Consider the following 14,691-nt stretch of genomic DNA (forward strand, 5'->3'; position numbering starts at 1 on the left):
AAGTCAGTCTAAACCCAGTCCAGAGCCAGTCTCAAGCCCATTCTGAACTTGTTGGGCAGTACAACAGTAAATAATGAAATTCTGTGCAACTGCCAACCAGCCTACGGAGCATGTGCGAAGCGTGTTTCACACACGAGCCGTGTCTTGTTAACATGCAGGATTCCTGCTGCAGCTTCCTTCATACACAGGTGACGTCACCAGAGGAGATCGTGGGCCTGAATCAATAATTGCCTTGGGGCAATGATGGCAGGTAACCAGGATGTGGGAGACTCTTGAGTGCTGAGGTGTCCTTCAGGCCTCCAAACGCTCTCTGTGGACGTCCCTGCTTCTGTGTGTGTGTCTGTGTGTGTGTGTGTTTTCACAGCTTCATGGTCAATATTTGAAATGCTGGGCCGGGCCTGATGGAACAAGCTGCCATTGAGAAGCAGCTCAAACATAAGAAAAGGATGTAACTTCCTGTTTGAAGAAACAACAAATACCAGCACATCTGCGTTGTTCCAGGAAATGCAGCGTCGTACGTCTAACGTGCGCGTCAAACAGTCACCACGCACGTTAACCTGTTTTCAACATTTATTGAATATCTCATATACAAAATCCAACTGAAAATGACAAATGTATTCTGCACCCATTCAAATATTTTGTGGAGACAGAAACACATAAAGGTCAATATTGTATCAAAACCAATAATGATTTAAAAAAAAAAACCCAACAACACAAGCTGAAAGGAACAGGAAACAATACATTCCAAAAGTCCCACAGAGACACGCAGGTCAATGTTTTCACAGAAAACAGTAAAGCTGACGCACGGAGCGCTTCATCCACACGACCACGTTTTACATAACGGCCTCGACAGCAGGGGGCGCTGCTGCGCTCAGAGATGAGCTGACAGGGGGCCCGTGAGCAGCTGAATCGGGGAGCGGAGCTCAGTCAGATGCAGCGTCCTGTCCCGTTTCAGTCCTCCTGTTAAAAACGACGACTATAAAATCAGTCGGCCTTGGGCTCTCAGTTCCACCTGCTCGTTATCTCCTTCGGGGTCACCCCGGGGGGGGGCGGCGACAGAGGTGAGACTCGCGTGCACACAGAAGGTCCACGGCTGTCTGCAGCTGCTGGTTCACAGTCCGTGCTGCGGGTGCTGGCTGTGCTGCTTGTTTGCCGGATGGTTCGGGGGCAGTGGTGGTCCGTTCACCCCAGGATGGTAAAAAGCACAGTTGTTCTCATACCTGCAGCTTCCCTTCATCATAAAGTGACGACACAGAGGCCTTTTGGACATGTCTGCCAAGAGAGGACACAAAACCAGTTCAACCACCCAGTAAAGCGTTCAGCAGGACAGGACAGGCGTGGCTAGCATTCATCAGCACACATTAACACATATTCTCTTCCCCAAACACTCAGCTGCCTCGTTTCCATGCAGGAACTGTTAACACGGCCCAGTGTGAATTGATTTCATTGTATTTTAATTTAGGAATGAGCTTCAACTTGGGCATCGTCCATCAACATGGATGGACTCAAAGACAAAGGGCAGGCTGATGTCCTGGAGGTCAACGTTGATTCTTAGGATAACTGGAAGCCCCGGCATCATAGTGGGCGGCCTTATACAGGCCTCGGAGGAGCTTGGTGGATGGGATGGATGCAGGAAGCCATGGTTCTGCTCGCCATGGCGATGAATAACTAAGCTCAACAGCAGAATTTGTAGACCGACAGCTCGACACAGCCAAGCGTCGCGCTACTGAAGGCAAATGATCTCCTAGAACTAAGTGGCCAGGCCAGGACCGAGTCAACGCGTGGCCACGCTTTGAATAAGTCGTGGTCACACGCTGCGGCGTGGCCAGAGGGGCTCGTACAGTCAGCCATCAGTCAGCATGCGAGAGGTTGGAGATGAACGCGTACGTAGGGGTAAACGTGTATATGTGTGTATCTGCCAAATGTTACAGCCACGAGTGTTCCTTGACTTCACATTTATTATTTTAATGAATTGAGAAGATCCTGAGTCCCACACACCGTTCATGTTGTTGTGCCCTCCTCTAGGTCCTCCCCGGCCTCGGCCCCTAAAGCCTGGCTCTGCTCCTCGCCCTCGCCCTCCTCGGTGGAAATGGCCCCCCCGAGGGGGTCCCCCTCGCATGGAGTCGTCTCCCCAGTAGTTGCCATTGTCTCCTCGGCCCTGGCCTGGTGGTGGCCCCATCATGCGTGGACCTCCACCAGTATTGAAAGCCGGTCCGTTGTTGTGGGGGGGAGGGGGGTGATTAAAGCGGAGCCCTCCTGGGGAGTTATTGGGTGGGAAGCCACCATTCATGGGCATCTGCATGTGCATGTTCAGGTTGTTCATGGCGGTCATGTTGGGACCGTGTCCCAGCAAACCTGGGTTGACTGGATGAAAAAGAATTCAGATTTAACATCAAAGAGCAACAGGTACGATGTGCAGATGCTGATCCATACTCTGAAAGTCAGTACCTGGCGTAGGAGCACCCTGGTTCTGGGTCTGCTGCAGGGAGCCCAACAGCTGTTTAATCTTGTCTGAGAAGTCAGGCTGCTTGATCAAGTCTTCAGTCGACTGGTTGCCAGAAACACCCTAACAAACAAAGGCTGCCATTAGAACATTTCTCACATCGCCATCGTTTGCGGACAACAGGAACCCGAGGATTGTGGGTAATGATTTGCACTTGTGGCGCCGTAACGCTGGAGATGCGCAGGACTTGAGGTGCGGCTCCACGATGTTGTGAGCAGCACGAACGCTGCTCCTGCTCATCATCAAATCAACCCTATTGTGGATATTTGCCCAACATCGGCCCATCTGGGCTCCTCTGAAGGTACCAGGTCTGCACAGTCCTGTCCGATGGAGCTGGTGTCCATGGATCAGACTACTCCCACTGACTCCGATCATGCCCCTGACCCTGTCCCCAGTAGCTGCCATCGTCTCCTGGGCCCTGCTGCTCTATCAGCATCATGACTGCACTGAATGCAGAGTCCAATCATTTAAGGGATTCCTTCACTGAATCCTCCATTCCTCAGCAACGGCCCGGTAGGTCCGTGAATCAGAGGTGACTCATGCCCCCGCCGACCATCCCCTTCCTTTATATACTCCCAAGTCTGTGGGGATAAAGGGACGAGCGCTCGGGTGCGTTTGTTTTCATGTAGCTTGACTCGATGCCAGCCATGAGACGCCAACGGCCTGAGCGTGAAGCTCCACAAGGAGGAAACAGTTTTAGAGACACTCAGGGAGGTGTCAGAGTGAAGCATGAGTGTGTATTTTATATTGTGTATTTTAAAATGGCTGCCTTAATGAGCACAGAGAGGCAGCCAGCCCAAGCTGATTCAGAAGTTTTATTTTTGTATACCTTGAAATTACCGTAGTTTCGCTAATAAGAGTTACTAAAGAATGAGTTTCTATTTTGAAAAGCACCCAAAATGGCAATTTTTTTGTGGTAATTTTCTGGGAGGAAAGGACAGCGGGCCAAGGTTTCATTTTATACAAATTTAGTCACGTAAGGGTATTATTTAGAGTACGGTTGTTTTTTGCCTTATGTTTGCCTTTGTGTTTTAGAATGAGTTGATCTTTTCCACACATAATGACATTGTCATGTACAAACTTGTTTTGGCGCCATCATTTGCCTCATTAACCAACTATGGGCTGTATCAATCAATTTAAGAGAAACCCAAAAATTCCCATTCCTAGCTAGCACCAACCTTGAGGACAAAATGCCTATTTATAGAATGATTATGTCCCAGGAGCCATGAAGAAGAGATGATCAGTGTTCTTCACCTGCCAGAGGTCAGAACGTTGGCTCCACATGCACATATGGACCAGCCATGATCACGAAATTGTAGTGGGCCTCTGGGCATGTAGGGCTGTGCTTAGGTGGCACCAACCTTGATGTGAATCTGGCATCATGGATTCCCAGAAACACCAGGACATTTTAAAGTGGGATTTCCTCTGTGGACCAACTCAACTTTGATGATTACGCAACGATCGCAACCACACCTCAAAGTCAGGAACGCGTTTGCTGGGTTCTGCTGTGGATGCTCTCATGTGTGAGGAATGTTTCCAGCACCTTCTCAGGAACTAAGGCAGATTTGAAGGCTAAAGCAGGCCCAGCCTGCCACTACCAAGGAGGACCAGGTCCTGTGCGTATTTACCATGATAGATGATAACAGTTCCTGCACATTTACAGCAGGAGCCACAGGGTTGTTGACAGCGTTTGGAGTTTGTGGACTGCGATAACTGCTGGTGCTCAGGTTGTCCATGAGTTTGGCCAGGACAGGTGGCAGCTTTGAGCTTTCAGTTTGACCCATAGCAGCACCCTGTGGAGGTGTGGTGTCCATGTGTTCAGGATAGCTGTCGTTGAGTGTGGACGAGTCCTACAACCACAGAAAAGAAGGCAAAAGAACATACGTATTTACAAAATACGCTGAGGAAAACCATGCGAACGAGTGCACGTTTAGGTTATACTAACCTCATCCAGAGGAATGAGACGGGGAGGCATGGGTTCATAAGGTTCTGGTTCTGGTTCGTGTGGACTATCGGGAACACTAATGTTGAAAAAGGGAACAGTTTTAAATACAACCTGCTTGCATGTGCAATCACACACACACTTTGCACATATGTTGACCAGTACTGTTCTGAATTGGTGCGATATGGCTCCAATTTCTGTGGACAAACTTCATAAAACACAGTTTTTTTACCTTTCTTTGCTGAGAAATATCTCCTGCAGGATTCCCATCTCACGATCTCGCTGGATATGCTTCTCTGTGCTGTTCACCCCGGGGTTGACTAAGCTGCCAGTCAGGGTCAGGGGCTTTGGGGGGGTCCATGGGACCCTCTCTTCCATCGTGTCATGAGAGAGCCGACGTGCCATCTCAAATGTCTGTCTGTCCATCATCAGCTCTCGTTTGGCAGCTTCACCAAAGTCCTTAATCTTGTTGACATTGACTGAGTTTGAAATAAAGCAGAAGATAATTAGGGAGACAAATCATCTCTGCAGGCTCTAAAATACGGCTGCACTACAAACCAATACTCTAAATAGCTCATCTTTACATGTTTTATCTCTATATTTTATCAGAGCCACAGTAGGAAAGTGTTCAACCAAATGATTTCCACCAAAACCAACATTACCTCTCTCTGTCTCATCAAGATCAAAGTAGAAATAGTTTTTCAGCTGTTCCTCCTCTGGCCAGTGAACCGTCTTCTTCTTTTTTCCTTTCTTAGTTAAGCTTTCTTCCTCACGCGGTTCCGACAGGGCGTTATTCTTTTCTGCTGAAACAATGACAGAACATCGCATTAGCACATTAATAAAGGGAACAAGGCTCCTGATGACCCTGTAAAGGAAGAAGTGGTCAAGAAGAAACAGAACAGAAGGTGTGGATTTATTCTGAAGATGATACCAATGTCAGAAGCCTCGATGTCTTCGGAGGGGACCGGGGTCCCAGGTTGCTCCTCCTCCTGGTGCTCTTCAGAAGCAATAGCAGAAGCAGCAGCTTCTGGAGAGGAGTGTTTAGCAGAACATGAAGAATACGCAGCTTTGCCCTCAAACGGACTCCCCTGAGAACAGGAAAAGAACAGAAATGACACAACTGGTCAGATGTGAAACATTTCAAAACCATTTCAAAGCTGCATCCGTAGGGAGTTCGGAGCTAGTCAACATCGACACCATACAAGAATCTGGAAAAACTCCATCAATGTTTCACAACGAGGGCTTAGAGGACGCGTCTGGCTTTGGTCATCACCAACAACTGTCAACGTCCCACTGACACAAGCGTGGGCTGTACCTTGTTAGATGTCGGGGATCCTGCCTTTGGGTTGCCAGTACCAGGTTTCTTCTTCTTGATCTTGATGCCAGGCACGGGGGCAGAGTTCAGGGCATCCAGGAAGCCTGTAGACTCCATTGCTGCAGCAAGACAATCAGACAGCTGCAAATACAGCATCTGCTTCTGCTCGAACGTATGTTAGGACTGAACTTACGTTGCGCTGGTATGATCTTGACTTTGATTTCTTTGGCAGAGTTTGATGGGGTATTTAAAGGCTTATACTTTTTCTCAAAAGGTGTGTTTTCCAACGGTCCAGAGCTAACAAAGAGAAACAAACAGGCTTAGTTGAACCGAGGGTGCCGTGGTAACAAAGTCAGACTAAACTCATCCTACTTTCAGAGCACTAAATGACAGCAACGTGGTCTCTAATAAGAAGAAAGAGGGTAAATTACCGTGGTCGCTTAAGAACAGGAGGCTTAATGTTGTATTTGTCACCAAGCTGTGGGGCGGCAGGTATCTTTTTAGCAGGGAGTGGACTGGGGGTGTCCATCTCCAGCCCTACAGTCCAAAATACAGGTTAATTTAAACACAATTCACTTTAAACACACTGTACAAGTCACTTCTTCGATCAAACCTACCAATGGAGCGAATCTTTGCGTGGCTGGGGGCGTGTGCTTTCGGTTTACCCTTCTTCTTTTCGTCCTCGACATTTTTTTCCTTCACATTTGGGGCTTTGCTCTCATCTCGCTTGTTTTTCTTTTCTAAACACACATACCAAGTGTTACTTTTAACTCTGAGACGAATAAATCAGTGACTGACCATTACTCCGCAGAAAGAACCAGCTTGTACCAGCAGGAGAGTTGTTTGACACGCTCTGTGAGCGGATTATAGCCATCCAGCCATCGACAAGCTCTGCCGCCAAATTTCGTAGATCTAAAAACACAGGAGAGAAATTCTGGTTGGAAAACAAACAAGCACAAATCGCTGACGTTGCTGAGTTTCCTCGTTCGATCCAACTGACCCTCATTGTCTGCACTCTTGCTCAACTGCTTCACCAACTTAGCCGTGTTGTTCTGGTAGAGATAAAAGCATTTATTAGAGGTTAGAGGAGGCTCAGGAGGCACTGAATTAGTGCAGAAAAGAAGAGATTACCTGTTTGAGGTGCTCCACTCTGAGCGGCAGGTTCTGCAGAGTCAGCAGGATGAGCTGCAGCATCGGAGCATTGTTCGTGGATTTGGCGTGAGTGAGCCAAGAGTTGAGCAGCCTGTATCCTCCAATTGTGATGAACCTGGTAAAGAAGCATTACCAATAAGGAAATAAGTCGAAAGACATCAAGGTTCTAAACATTAAGGCCAGCAACAATTTCATGTAAAAACAAAAAGAGGTCAAGTAAATACAAGCTCAACTCAACTTTACTTAGTAAACAGTAAGAGCAATTTGGCGAAAAATAGTTTAAAATAAGATAAAAGCAACATTTCCAACAGAATTATAAGCCAAGTTTCAATAGTGATCTAAACAGGGGCCCCAAGTCAATAAAGAATCCATTTAATTTGTTGTTTGAACACGCTACATCGCTGGTTTTACACTGGCATTCAGACCAAACCGGAATGTCTTTCATCAGAACCATCAGAACTACAGGGAGTGTTTATATCAGCAGGTAGCAGGTCTATGTTATCGTTTCACATCACAAAAATGCTTACTTGTCAAGTACATCTTGGGATTTGGACTGCTGCATGATGTTCAAGTACATGCATCTACTGACCATCTTGGTAGATGCTTTCATTAAACTGTGGAAAAAGGAGCAAAGATGTTAGATTCTCTCATCCACGGTCAATCTTCAGACGTGCGCCCTTTAGTTCCTCACCTGAAGACCTTTGCAACTCCCTCCAGGCTGCAAATCTCTCCATCTTTCCCCAGCAGTGATTCAACTTCCTTCAAAATTTCTCTGGGGTCCACGAGTACCCCTGCCATACCTGGAATACACAGAATCAAGAATTAATGTGCATGCCAACCATGGTTCCATTCTTGACAATATCATCTGATATCTACGTACAACTTCTCTGTTTTCAAGGGCCAATGATATTAAACATTACTGGGGGCCGTTTTTGTCTGCCAAATCATAGAGTAAGCATGATGCTACAGTTAGCCCCAACTGTCTCAGCAGTCTGATGAAGGATCACAGACATGGGGCTTTATCAGCTGAACCCCCACACCACTTTACGAAGCTATTGGGTCAAATACAGGCTAAAGAATGCTGGCAAAATGCTCTTAATAAAGTGCCAAGACAGGGGGTTAGCGCCCCCTGGGTGATAATAGACACAAGTGATGGTGGTATACTTTTGTGTTAATCATTTCACCGTTAAATCCAGAATAGGTGGATAGTGACAGAGCTGATGCCAGTTTGACAGGATATGACAGGCTCAGTGTTTTAGCTGAAACCTCTATTAATTCTTTATTCCGATATCAGTCATAGCAGTAATCATGTTTTGCATGCAAGGGTTGGAGCAGAAATTGGTAATATTTGATAATAGAGATTACGAAACCCATTGGATTGTGTCATGGGACGTCACTAACGATGCTGCTAAATAATAGCAGATGATTGGGTAATCTAAACATTATATTGAATATCAAAAGAGTACTTATGCAGCGCTGTAGAAAATGGATTTTAAATAGTGTTACTGGGGTATTTTAATTTCTTCAGTGCCGTTTATGATGGACAGCAACTCATCTCTAAATACAACAATGATAGAAACTGAATTATTATTTCAGAGCCAATTAGATCATTGTCATCATCAGTTAGTCTACCACCACAAACCAATGAATTAGCATTTACTGACTTCACCTGGAACTCAGTCATGTTAACTGAACTTGTGGTGAGCTCCCATGCATTAATTGGTTTTAATGAAGGCATTTTTGCATCAATATATCAACATGTGTTTGCTACTTAACCAACATTTCTGCTGGAAAATTCATGATGTGAGGAATCAATCAGGTCTTACCAGTCTAATTGCTGTAGTAGATGTTTTATACTGTCTCAGACCTCCACAAACACCGCAAATACCCACTCCTGAAAATACCACATGTGATACAGACAAAAATGTTAATTGGTTTCAACTGTTTTTAGATGGGATCTGACATGGGTGCATAACCACACTGTGTTACTAAACATACAACTGTTACTCTGGGTGACAGTACTGAACAGGTTTGCACACTATCAAAATGACTCAAACAGCCCTTCATTATGAGGGGATTGCAGCCAGCCTGGAAAAGTCAGCACAAGATTTCAGATCTGAAAACGTGGCTGCTCCCAGTCGAAGGTGAACTTCCCCCATCATGGAGACCAGCCCCAAACACAAAAGCAACAATAGCTCCGACAACACACTGCCAAATATCACAAGATGGTGCGCAGCGCAACTTTTACCAGTCACACGGGCACTAAAGTCAGACAAGGCGATGGAAATTTGCGGCTTGTCATTTTCAGCCGGGGTTCGACTCCCTTTTGTAGCCTCGGAGGAGCGAACAGATCGACCGATGCGTCCACATTCAAGTGTCCCCTCTGAAGACCACGTCACCCAAGTCCGCCCGCAATCTTTATCAATAGATTGCCAAGTACAAGATGTGGTCTTCACTTGCGCTTTTAATCTGTACAAGTATTACACCATACGTCGGCAAATTTATACATAACCTCCAAAGAGACGCAATCTTTATGTACAGATTGCGGTGATGGTTCCGTGGCGCAGCCCTTGTAGCAACACTTGTAGCAGGCTAACAGTCCGACCTACAGCTTCCTGTGCCTGATGGCAATCTTTATGAATAGATTGCTTATGTAATTCACTAACTTAGTCCACGTTTATTTGTTCACTTCGACAAGTCCGTCTCACACACAAAAAAACAGAGCGTTGTAACTCCGTCAACTTTCGTGTGTGAGCTCATACTATAGCTATATTTAAATGACTGGCCAGGAGAACAAAGCTAATTTAGTGTCCTAGCCTGCTACCGTTAGCTAGCCTTTTATCCTGCTTTGATGATTTCAGTTCGATTATCTTAAAAGCAATATATATTTTTCAAAAAAATACAGGAGTGTGCCTTTGAGCCATTTATATGTTCATTATCAATTATTTAATATAATTTGAAATTTTTTATGGATGGGGCTGTAATCCCTAGAGGCTACCCTGTCCTTGATAAAACAAAATGGAGGCAAAAATAGTAATCAAATGTCCATTACTTGAAGAAAAAATATGAAATTGAGAAGAGTTCAAAGTCCTCGGTGGTTCAGTCTTCTGCAAGCAAATTTATACCTGTAAAACACAAAAAAACACATTAAAGCTTCGAGAGGGACAAAAACCGCAATTCTTCCGCTGTGTCCGGGTCGTTTGGGGCTTTTGAATACAATGTTTACACATTACGCACCTACTACAAACAGAAAATTAGGAATTGCTGGCCCCCAACAACACTTACCTCTGAACAAATCCAGGAATGAGCTCCGAGAGGACGGACGAACAATTTATAGTACGTGACGATATTTACGTCAGACGTGGTTTTTCCTCGGTTTTTGCTGTAACAAAATGGTGGAAAAGTGACCCTCAATGTGCGATGCAAGGATATAATGGCGGCGTCCATGCGTGATCAATTGTAGAGGTCCATTCTCACCTTGGATTTACATCAAATCAACTGACTGTGTGTTATTCTGTAGAGTTTAAAGAGTCTCACAATAACCAAATCATTGCGCTTTTTCCTCCAATTCTAAATATATAAAATTAACTGTAATTATTTCTTCAAAATGGCGACGAAGGAGCCCTTCCAAACGTCGTTAATCACGTGACGAATATGGGCGTGTTTTATTTAAAGAACGGGAGCACCGCCCTCTCTGGACGTCTCTGATTGGTCGGTCTTCCCTCGGCCCCTCGATAGACGAATGTGATTGGTTCTCTTTGTCAGCAATCGCTATACAGGGGCGCGTCCAGAAGTGGGTGTGTTTTGTGGGGATTTTGCGCCGTCTGCTGGACCTGAATTCCGTGGCCATCCTATGGAAAGAATGTTGTGCTCGCAACAACACATCACGCCTCTGTGACGTCATTAGAGCCCGAGCAGAACAAGGTCCAACGAGGACCCTTTTTTCTGCTCTGTTTATTTTCTTCCTTTTCAGAGCATTTTCCAGTTTGGGGCCTCATTTGCACATATACCAGTTCTGCCAAAAAATTGATTGATGTTTGAAAGGATTCCAACATATACAACATGAAAAGTAGTTCCACCAATAATTTCTATTTCTATAAGCCCCCCTCCACATTTGGGTGTTTTGTCATAAGTGTACAGCATTTTGCAGGCATGTGTTTCATAAGAAGATGATGCAAAAAAAATCTTGTGACACTATGACCTCAAATCAACGGGAAGTCAACCATGTTGGTTTAAGTGGTGGAATGTAGGCCAAATCTGAGCTTTGTTCACAATTGGTGTTTTGAATAAACTCCAAAATCATCATTCAAGCTCCCATTTCCGTGTACTTGGCTTCAAATGTTCCGTATATGATAATGGCTCTGAATCAAGGTTCCATTTTGCTGTTTCATAAATTTAAATTACTCATATATTTATGAAAACTGACACACAAAGAGTCATAGGAATTTCCATCTGGTTAGGGTTATTTACCTGGGTGAGGCACTATCAGATTCCTTTATTTGTCCCACATGGGGATATTTACAATGTTTCAGCAGCAAAAAGATGCAGAAAATGTATCCTCCAATATATAAAAAATATATAAAACAGAATGTATATATAATAATTATTATTATTTTTACAAGGGAGAAAGACAGACAGACAAAGAGAGAGACAGACAGAAAGGTCTGCCATAGACCCCATCTGTTTCTATGGTTACCAGGGGTTCACTTGGCAACCAAGACTTCCCAAAATGGGACATGAAATTGAGATTCTGCATGTTGAGTTATGCAAATCGATCCTACATGTCAAATGAAAAACAAAATCCTGCGATTATCTAAAACAAAGACACCCTGGACACCCTGGCTGTGATGGAAACACTCCATCACAGCCTTTATGTCCAGAGACCCCCCTTAGACAGCTGCTTGTGAGTCCACCCACAAATGACAGAACCACCTGTCAAAAAGACAGAAGGAAAAATATCTGACACATTGGAAAGAATCAACTAAATCAACAAAGCAATTTCAACTGTTATCTGGCCCTAAACAGAAACCAGACAGGTAACCATAACTCAGACCCTGTGACCACAGGCAGACCCCCGAAGGAACACAGACAGAACACAGGCAAGGAAAGCTTGATTCCAGGTGTCACCAGGGACTATTTGTTGGTTACCATAAGAACAGCCCTGCTTATTTTGTTTATCATTGAGACGCTGAAAAGATTTTAGATTAGATTAGATTAGATTAGATTCAACTTTATTGTTATTGCACATGTACAGGTACAGAGCAACAAAATGCAGTTTAGCATCTAACCAGAAGTGCAAAAGAAGCAGCAAGTGAGGATAATAACTTAATAAATACAGTATGTATGGTTATTTTTACAGTCGTTTACCAGGTTGTGCTATAAACATATTTTACAGATGGTGTTTACATTAAATGCCTTAGACTATAAGTGCAGGAGCTATTTAGCTATTTACATAAGATAAAACACAGAATTGTTAAATTTGTGGGTAAGGTGAATGTGGAAAAGGAAACACAGAAAGTTGAGAAAGTTGAGACAGAACCAGAGGAAGATGATGGGGGGGAGGGGGCAGGGTACGGCTGACAAGGTCACACAGGAGGTCAATGAAGTGTCTGAAAAGTCTCAGGGACTGGGAGAGGTCTATGTCTGTATTGTATTTTATTTTCTGCAATTTTGTTTTAGATTATCACAGCGTGAGTAAAAATGGGGTGTAGAGAAACATTATTTTGTTTAGTGTACTAAATTGTGACATGTAATATTCAGGCATAGTTTTACGGCCTAAGAATTCACACTGTCATCACATTTAGCTTTAGCTCATGCCCATGTTGCTCCTGTCAGTCAAGTTTGGTTCCTTCATGATTAAACAGGAGATGATTGTGGTTTTTCATTAATGTCTGTGTAAACTGGACTGGGTTTCTTCTCTTGAAGACGTTTCGCCTTCTATCCAGAAGGCTTCTTCAGTTCTGAAATCGCTGGGGAGAGAGCTGAGAGTCGTTAGCAGGGTCGTTGGTCGGGTCGTTCACCTAGTTTCTGTTGAGGTGTCTCCCCTTTGTCTGCTGGATCACATGTTGATGAGTCACTGGGTCTCTTGGAATGGTGTGAATGTTTGTTTTGCTGTTGGAAGGAGTGGAGGACTGCATTGTATGTGGGTGATAGGAAGTGCGTCAGGCCACCACCTCTGTTTAAGGATGGTTTTTCCAGTTTGACATGGATAGCTTCCTTGACCCCCCTTTCAAACCAGCGGTCTTCTCTGGCCAGTATCTGTACTTGGCTGTCCTCGAAGGAGTGCCCACTCTCCTTTAGGTGTAAGTGGACTGCTGAATCTTGACCCGAAGAGGTGGCACGTCTGTGTTGTGCCATTCTTCTGTGAAGAGGTCGTTTGGTTTCCCCAATGTACAGTTCCTCACGTTCCTCCTGGTGCTGTACAGCATAAACAACATTACTTTGTTTGGGTCTTGGTGTCTTGTCCTTTGGGTGTACAGTACTAACCTCTGTCTGAGAGTGTTGCTGGGTTTGAACTGAACCGGTATGTCGTGTTTCTGGAGGATCCTCCTAAACTTCTCAGAGACTCTGGACAGGTAGGGGATGGAAACGCTGCGGCGTTTGTTTCTCTCCTCCTCTCCTTTGCTGAGGTCTCGCTTTCTTGAGGTCCTGGTGAAGGCCCAGTCTGGGTAGCCACATGTTTTGAGGGCTGTCTTAATGTGGTCCTGTTCCTTCTTTCTGCCTTGGGATGTGGTGGGTATTTCTCTGGCCCGGTGTTGGAGAGTTCTGATCACTCCCAACTTGTGTTCCAGTGGGTGGTGAGAGTCAAACTGGAGGTACTGGTCGGTATGTGTAGGTTTTCTGTAGACTCCGATGGTGAGATTTCTGTCCTCAGTGATCTTGACTGCGCAGTCCAGAAAGGCCAGACTGTTTCCTTTTGTATCTTCCCGGGTGAATTTTACATACTGGTCTGTTTTGTTGAGGCGATCGGAGAACGCTTCCAATTCTTGTGTTTGAATTTTGACCCAGGTGTCGTCCACGTACCTGAACCAGTGGCTTGGCGCAGTTCCTGTGAAGGATGTCAGGGCCTGGGATTCCACCTTCTCCATGTATAGATTGGCAACTATGGGGGATACTGGTGAGCCCATGGCACAGCCATGTTTCTGCCTGTAGAAGCCTTCTCTGTATTGGAAATAGGTGGTGTTCAAACACAGGTCCAGCATGGTGCAGATTTGGGCCGGTGTTAAGGTTGTTCTTTCTGGAAGATTCTTGTCCAATAGAAGATGCTTGTGGATGGTGTCTATGGCGCTGGCGGTGGGGACGCACGTGAAGAGTGACGTTTTTCATTAATCTTAATAAATAGGTCCAGGCAACTAAAAGACTATATTGTGCCAGGAACATCCTTTTTCTCCGGGTTCAGTGCATGTAAAGCTTTCAAACTGAACAAAAGGTCTTGTAAAAATAGAGAAAACTACAACACATCTTATTAATGATGCAAAATGGTTTCTTATTTCATTTAAAAGACGTTTTCTTTAAGATAAGACAGACACTAAAACATTCGCTGCAGGCCCTGCTGTAGAAATGTGGCTCTGCAGTGAATTCTTTACATACACGTGTCAAAATTCTAGTTGCTGTGACGTTGCATTAGTAATAATGCAGAAACCGAAGCTTTCGGAACCAGTTTGGTTCAGAACCCTCTGAAGCAGTAACCTTGAAATGGTTCAGCGGTTCGGATCGGATATGGTGACATCTGCTGGCAAATATTTGATATAGTCGTGGAATAACGAAAGGAAAAGTGTC

At 44.9% G+C, this 14,691-nt stretch overlaps 1 protein-coding gene across 7 annotated transcripts; it reads right to left on the minus strand.

The window, feature by feature from the left end:
* Window positions 1-549: 549 nt before the first annotated feature.
* Window positions 550-10,560, minus strand: ppp1r10 (protein phosphatase 1, regulatory subunit 10). Of its 7 annotated transcripts, none has more exons than XM_029845168.1 (21): window positions 10,390-10,560; window positions 10,198-10,294; window positions 9,965-10,037; window positions 8,739-8,806; window positions 7,604-7,712; window positions 7,440-7,526; window positions 6,892-7,027; window positions 6,761-6,812; window positions 6,559-6,672; window positions 6,378-6,500; window positions 6,192-6,297; window positions 5,954-6,057; window positions 5,761-5,879; window positions 5,377-5,533; window positions 5,108-5,248; window positions 4,678-4,924; window positions 4,449-4,524; window positions 4,132-4,353; window positions 2,449-2,566; window positions 1,999-2,364; window positions 550-1,272 (listed from the first exon to the last, which is right to left on the minus strand). In XM_029845168.1, exons 5-21 carry the CDS (start codon window positions 7,708-7,710, stop codon window positions 1,112-1,114), a joined length of 2,436 nt encoding a protein of 811 aa, XP_029701028.1. In that variant the 5' UTR covers window positions 7,711-7,712; window positions 8,739-8,806; window positions 9,965-10,037; window positions 10,198-10,294; window positions 10,390-10,560; the 3' UTR covers window positions 550-1,111. The 7 variants fall into 7 exon arrangements, with proteins under 7 accessions (XP_029701028.1, XP_029701027.1, XP_029701031.1 ...); XM_029845167.1 differs by having other exon boundaries at window positions 9,425-10,037; XM_029845171.1 differs by having other exon boundaries at window positions 5,108-5,245; window positions 9,161-10,037.
* Window positions 10,561-14,691: the final 4,131 nt, after the last annotated feature.

This window comes from Takifugu rubripes, chromosome 12 (genome assembly GCF_901000725.2).
Source record: "Takifugu rubripes chromosome 12, fTakRub1.2, whole genome shotgun sequence".
NCBI lineage: Eukaryota > Metazoa > Chordata > Actinopteri > Tetraodontiformes > Tetraodontidae > Takifugu > Takifugu rubripes.

Bases quoted from the DNA above. Each gene is read 5' to 3' on its own strand.
- ppp1r10 (XM_029845169.1), bottom strand. From the start codon at position 7,710: ATGGCAGGGGTACTCGTGGACCCCAGAGAAATTTTGAAGGAAGTTGAA. The intron at 7,028-7,439 runs GTAAGCATTTTT...CTTCTTTACCAG, and splicing joins TCCCAAGATGTACTTGACAA to GTTCATCACAATTGGAGGAT. The intron at 6,501-6,558 runs GTCAGTCACTGA...ATGTGTGTTTAG, and splicing joins GTTCTTTCTGCGGAGTAATG to AAAAGAAAAACAAGCGAGAT.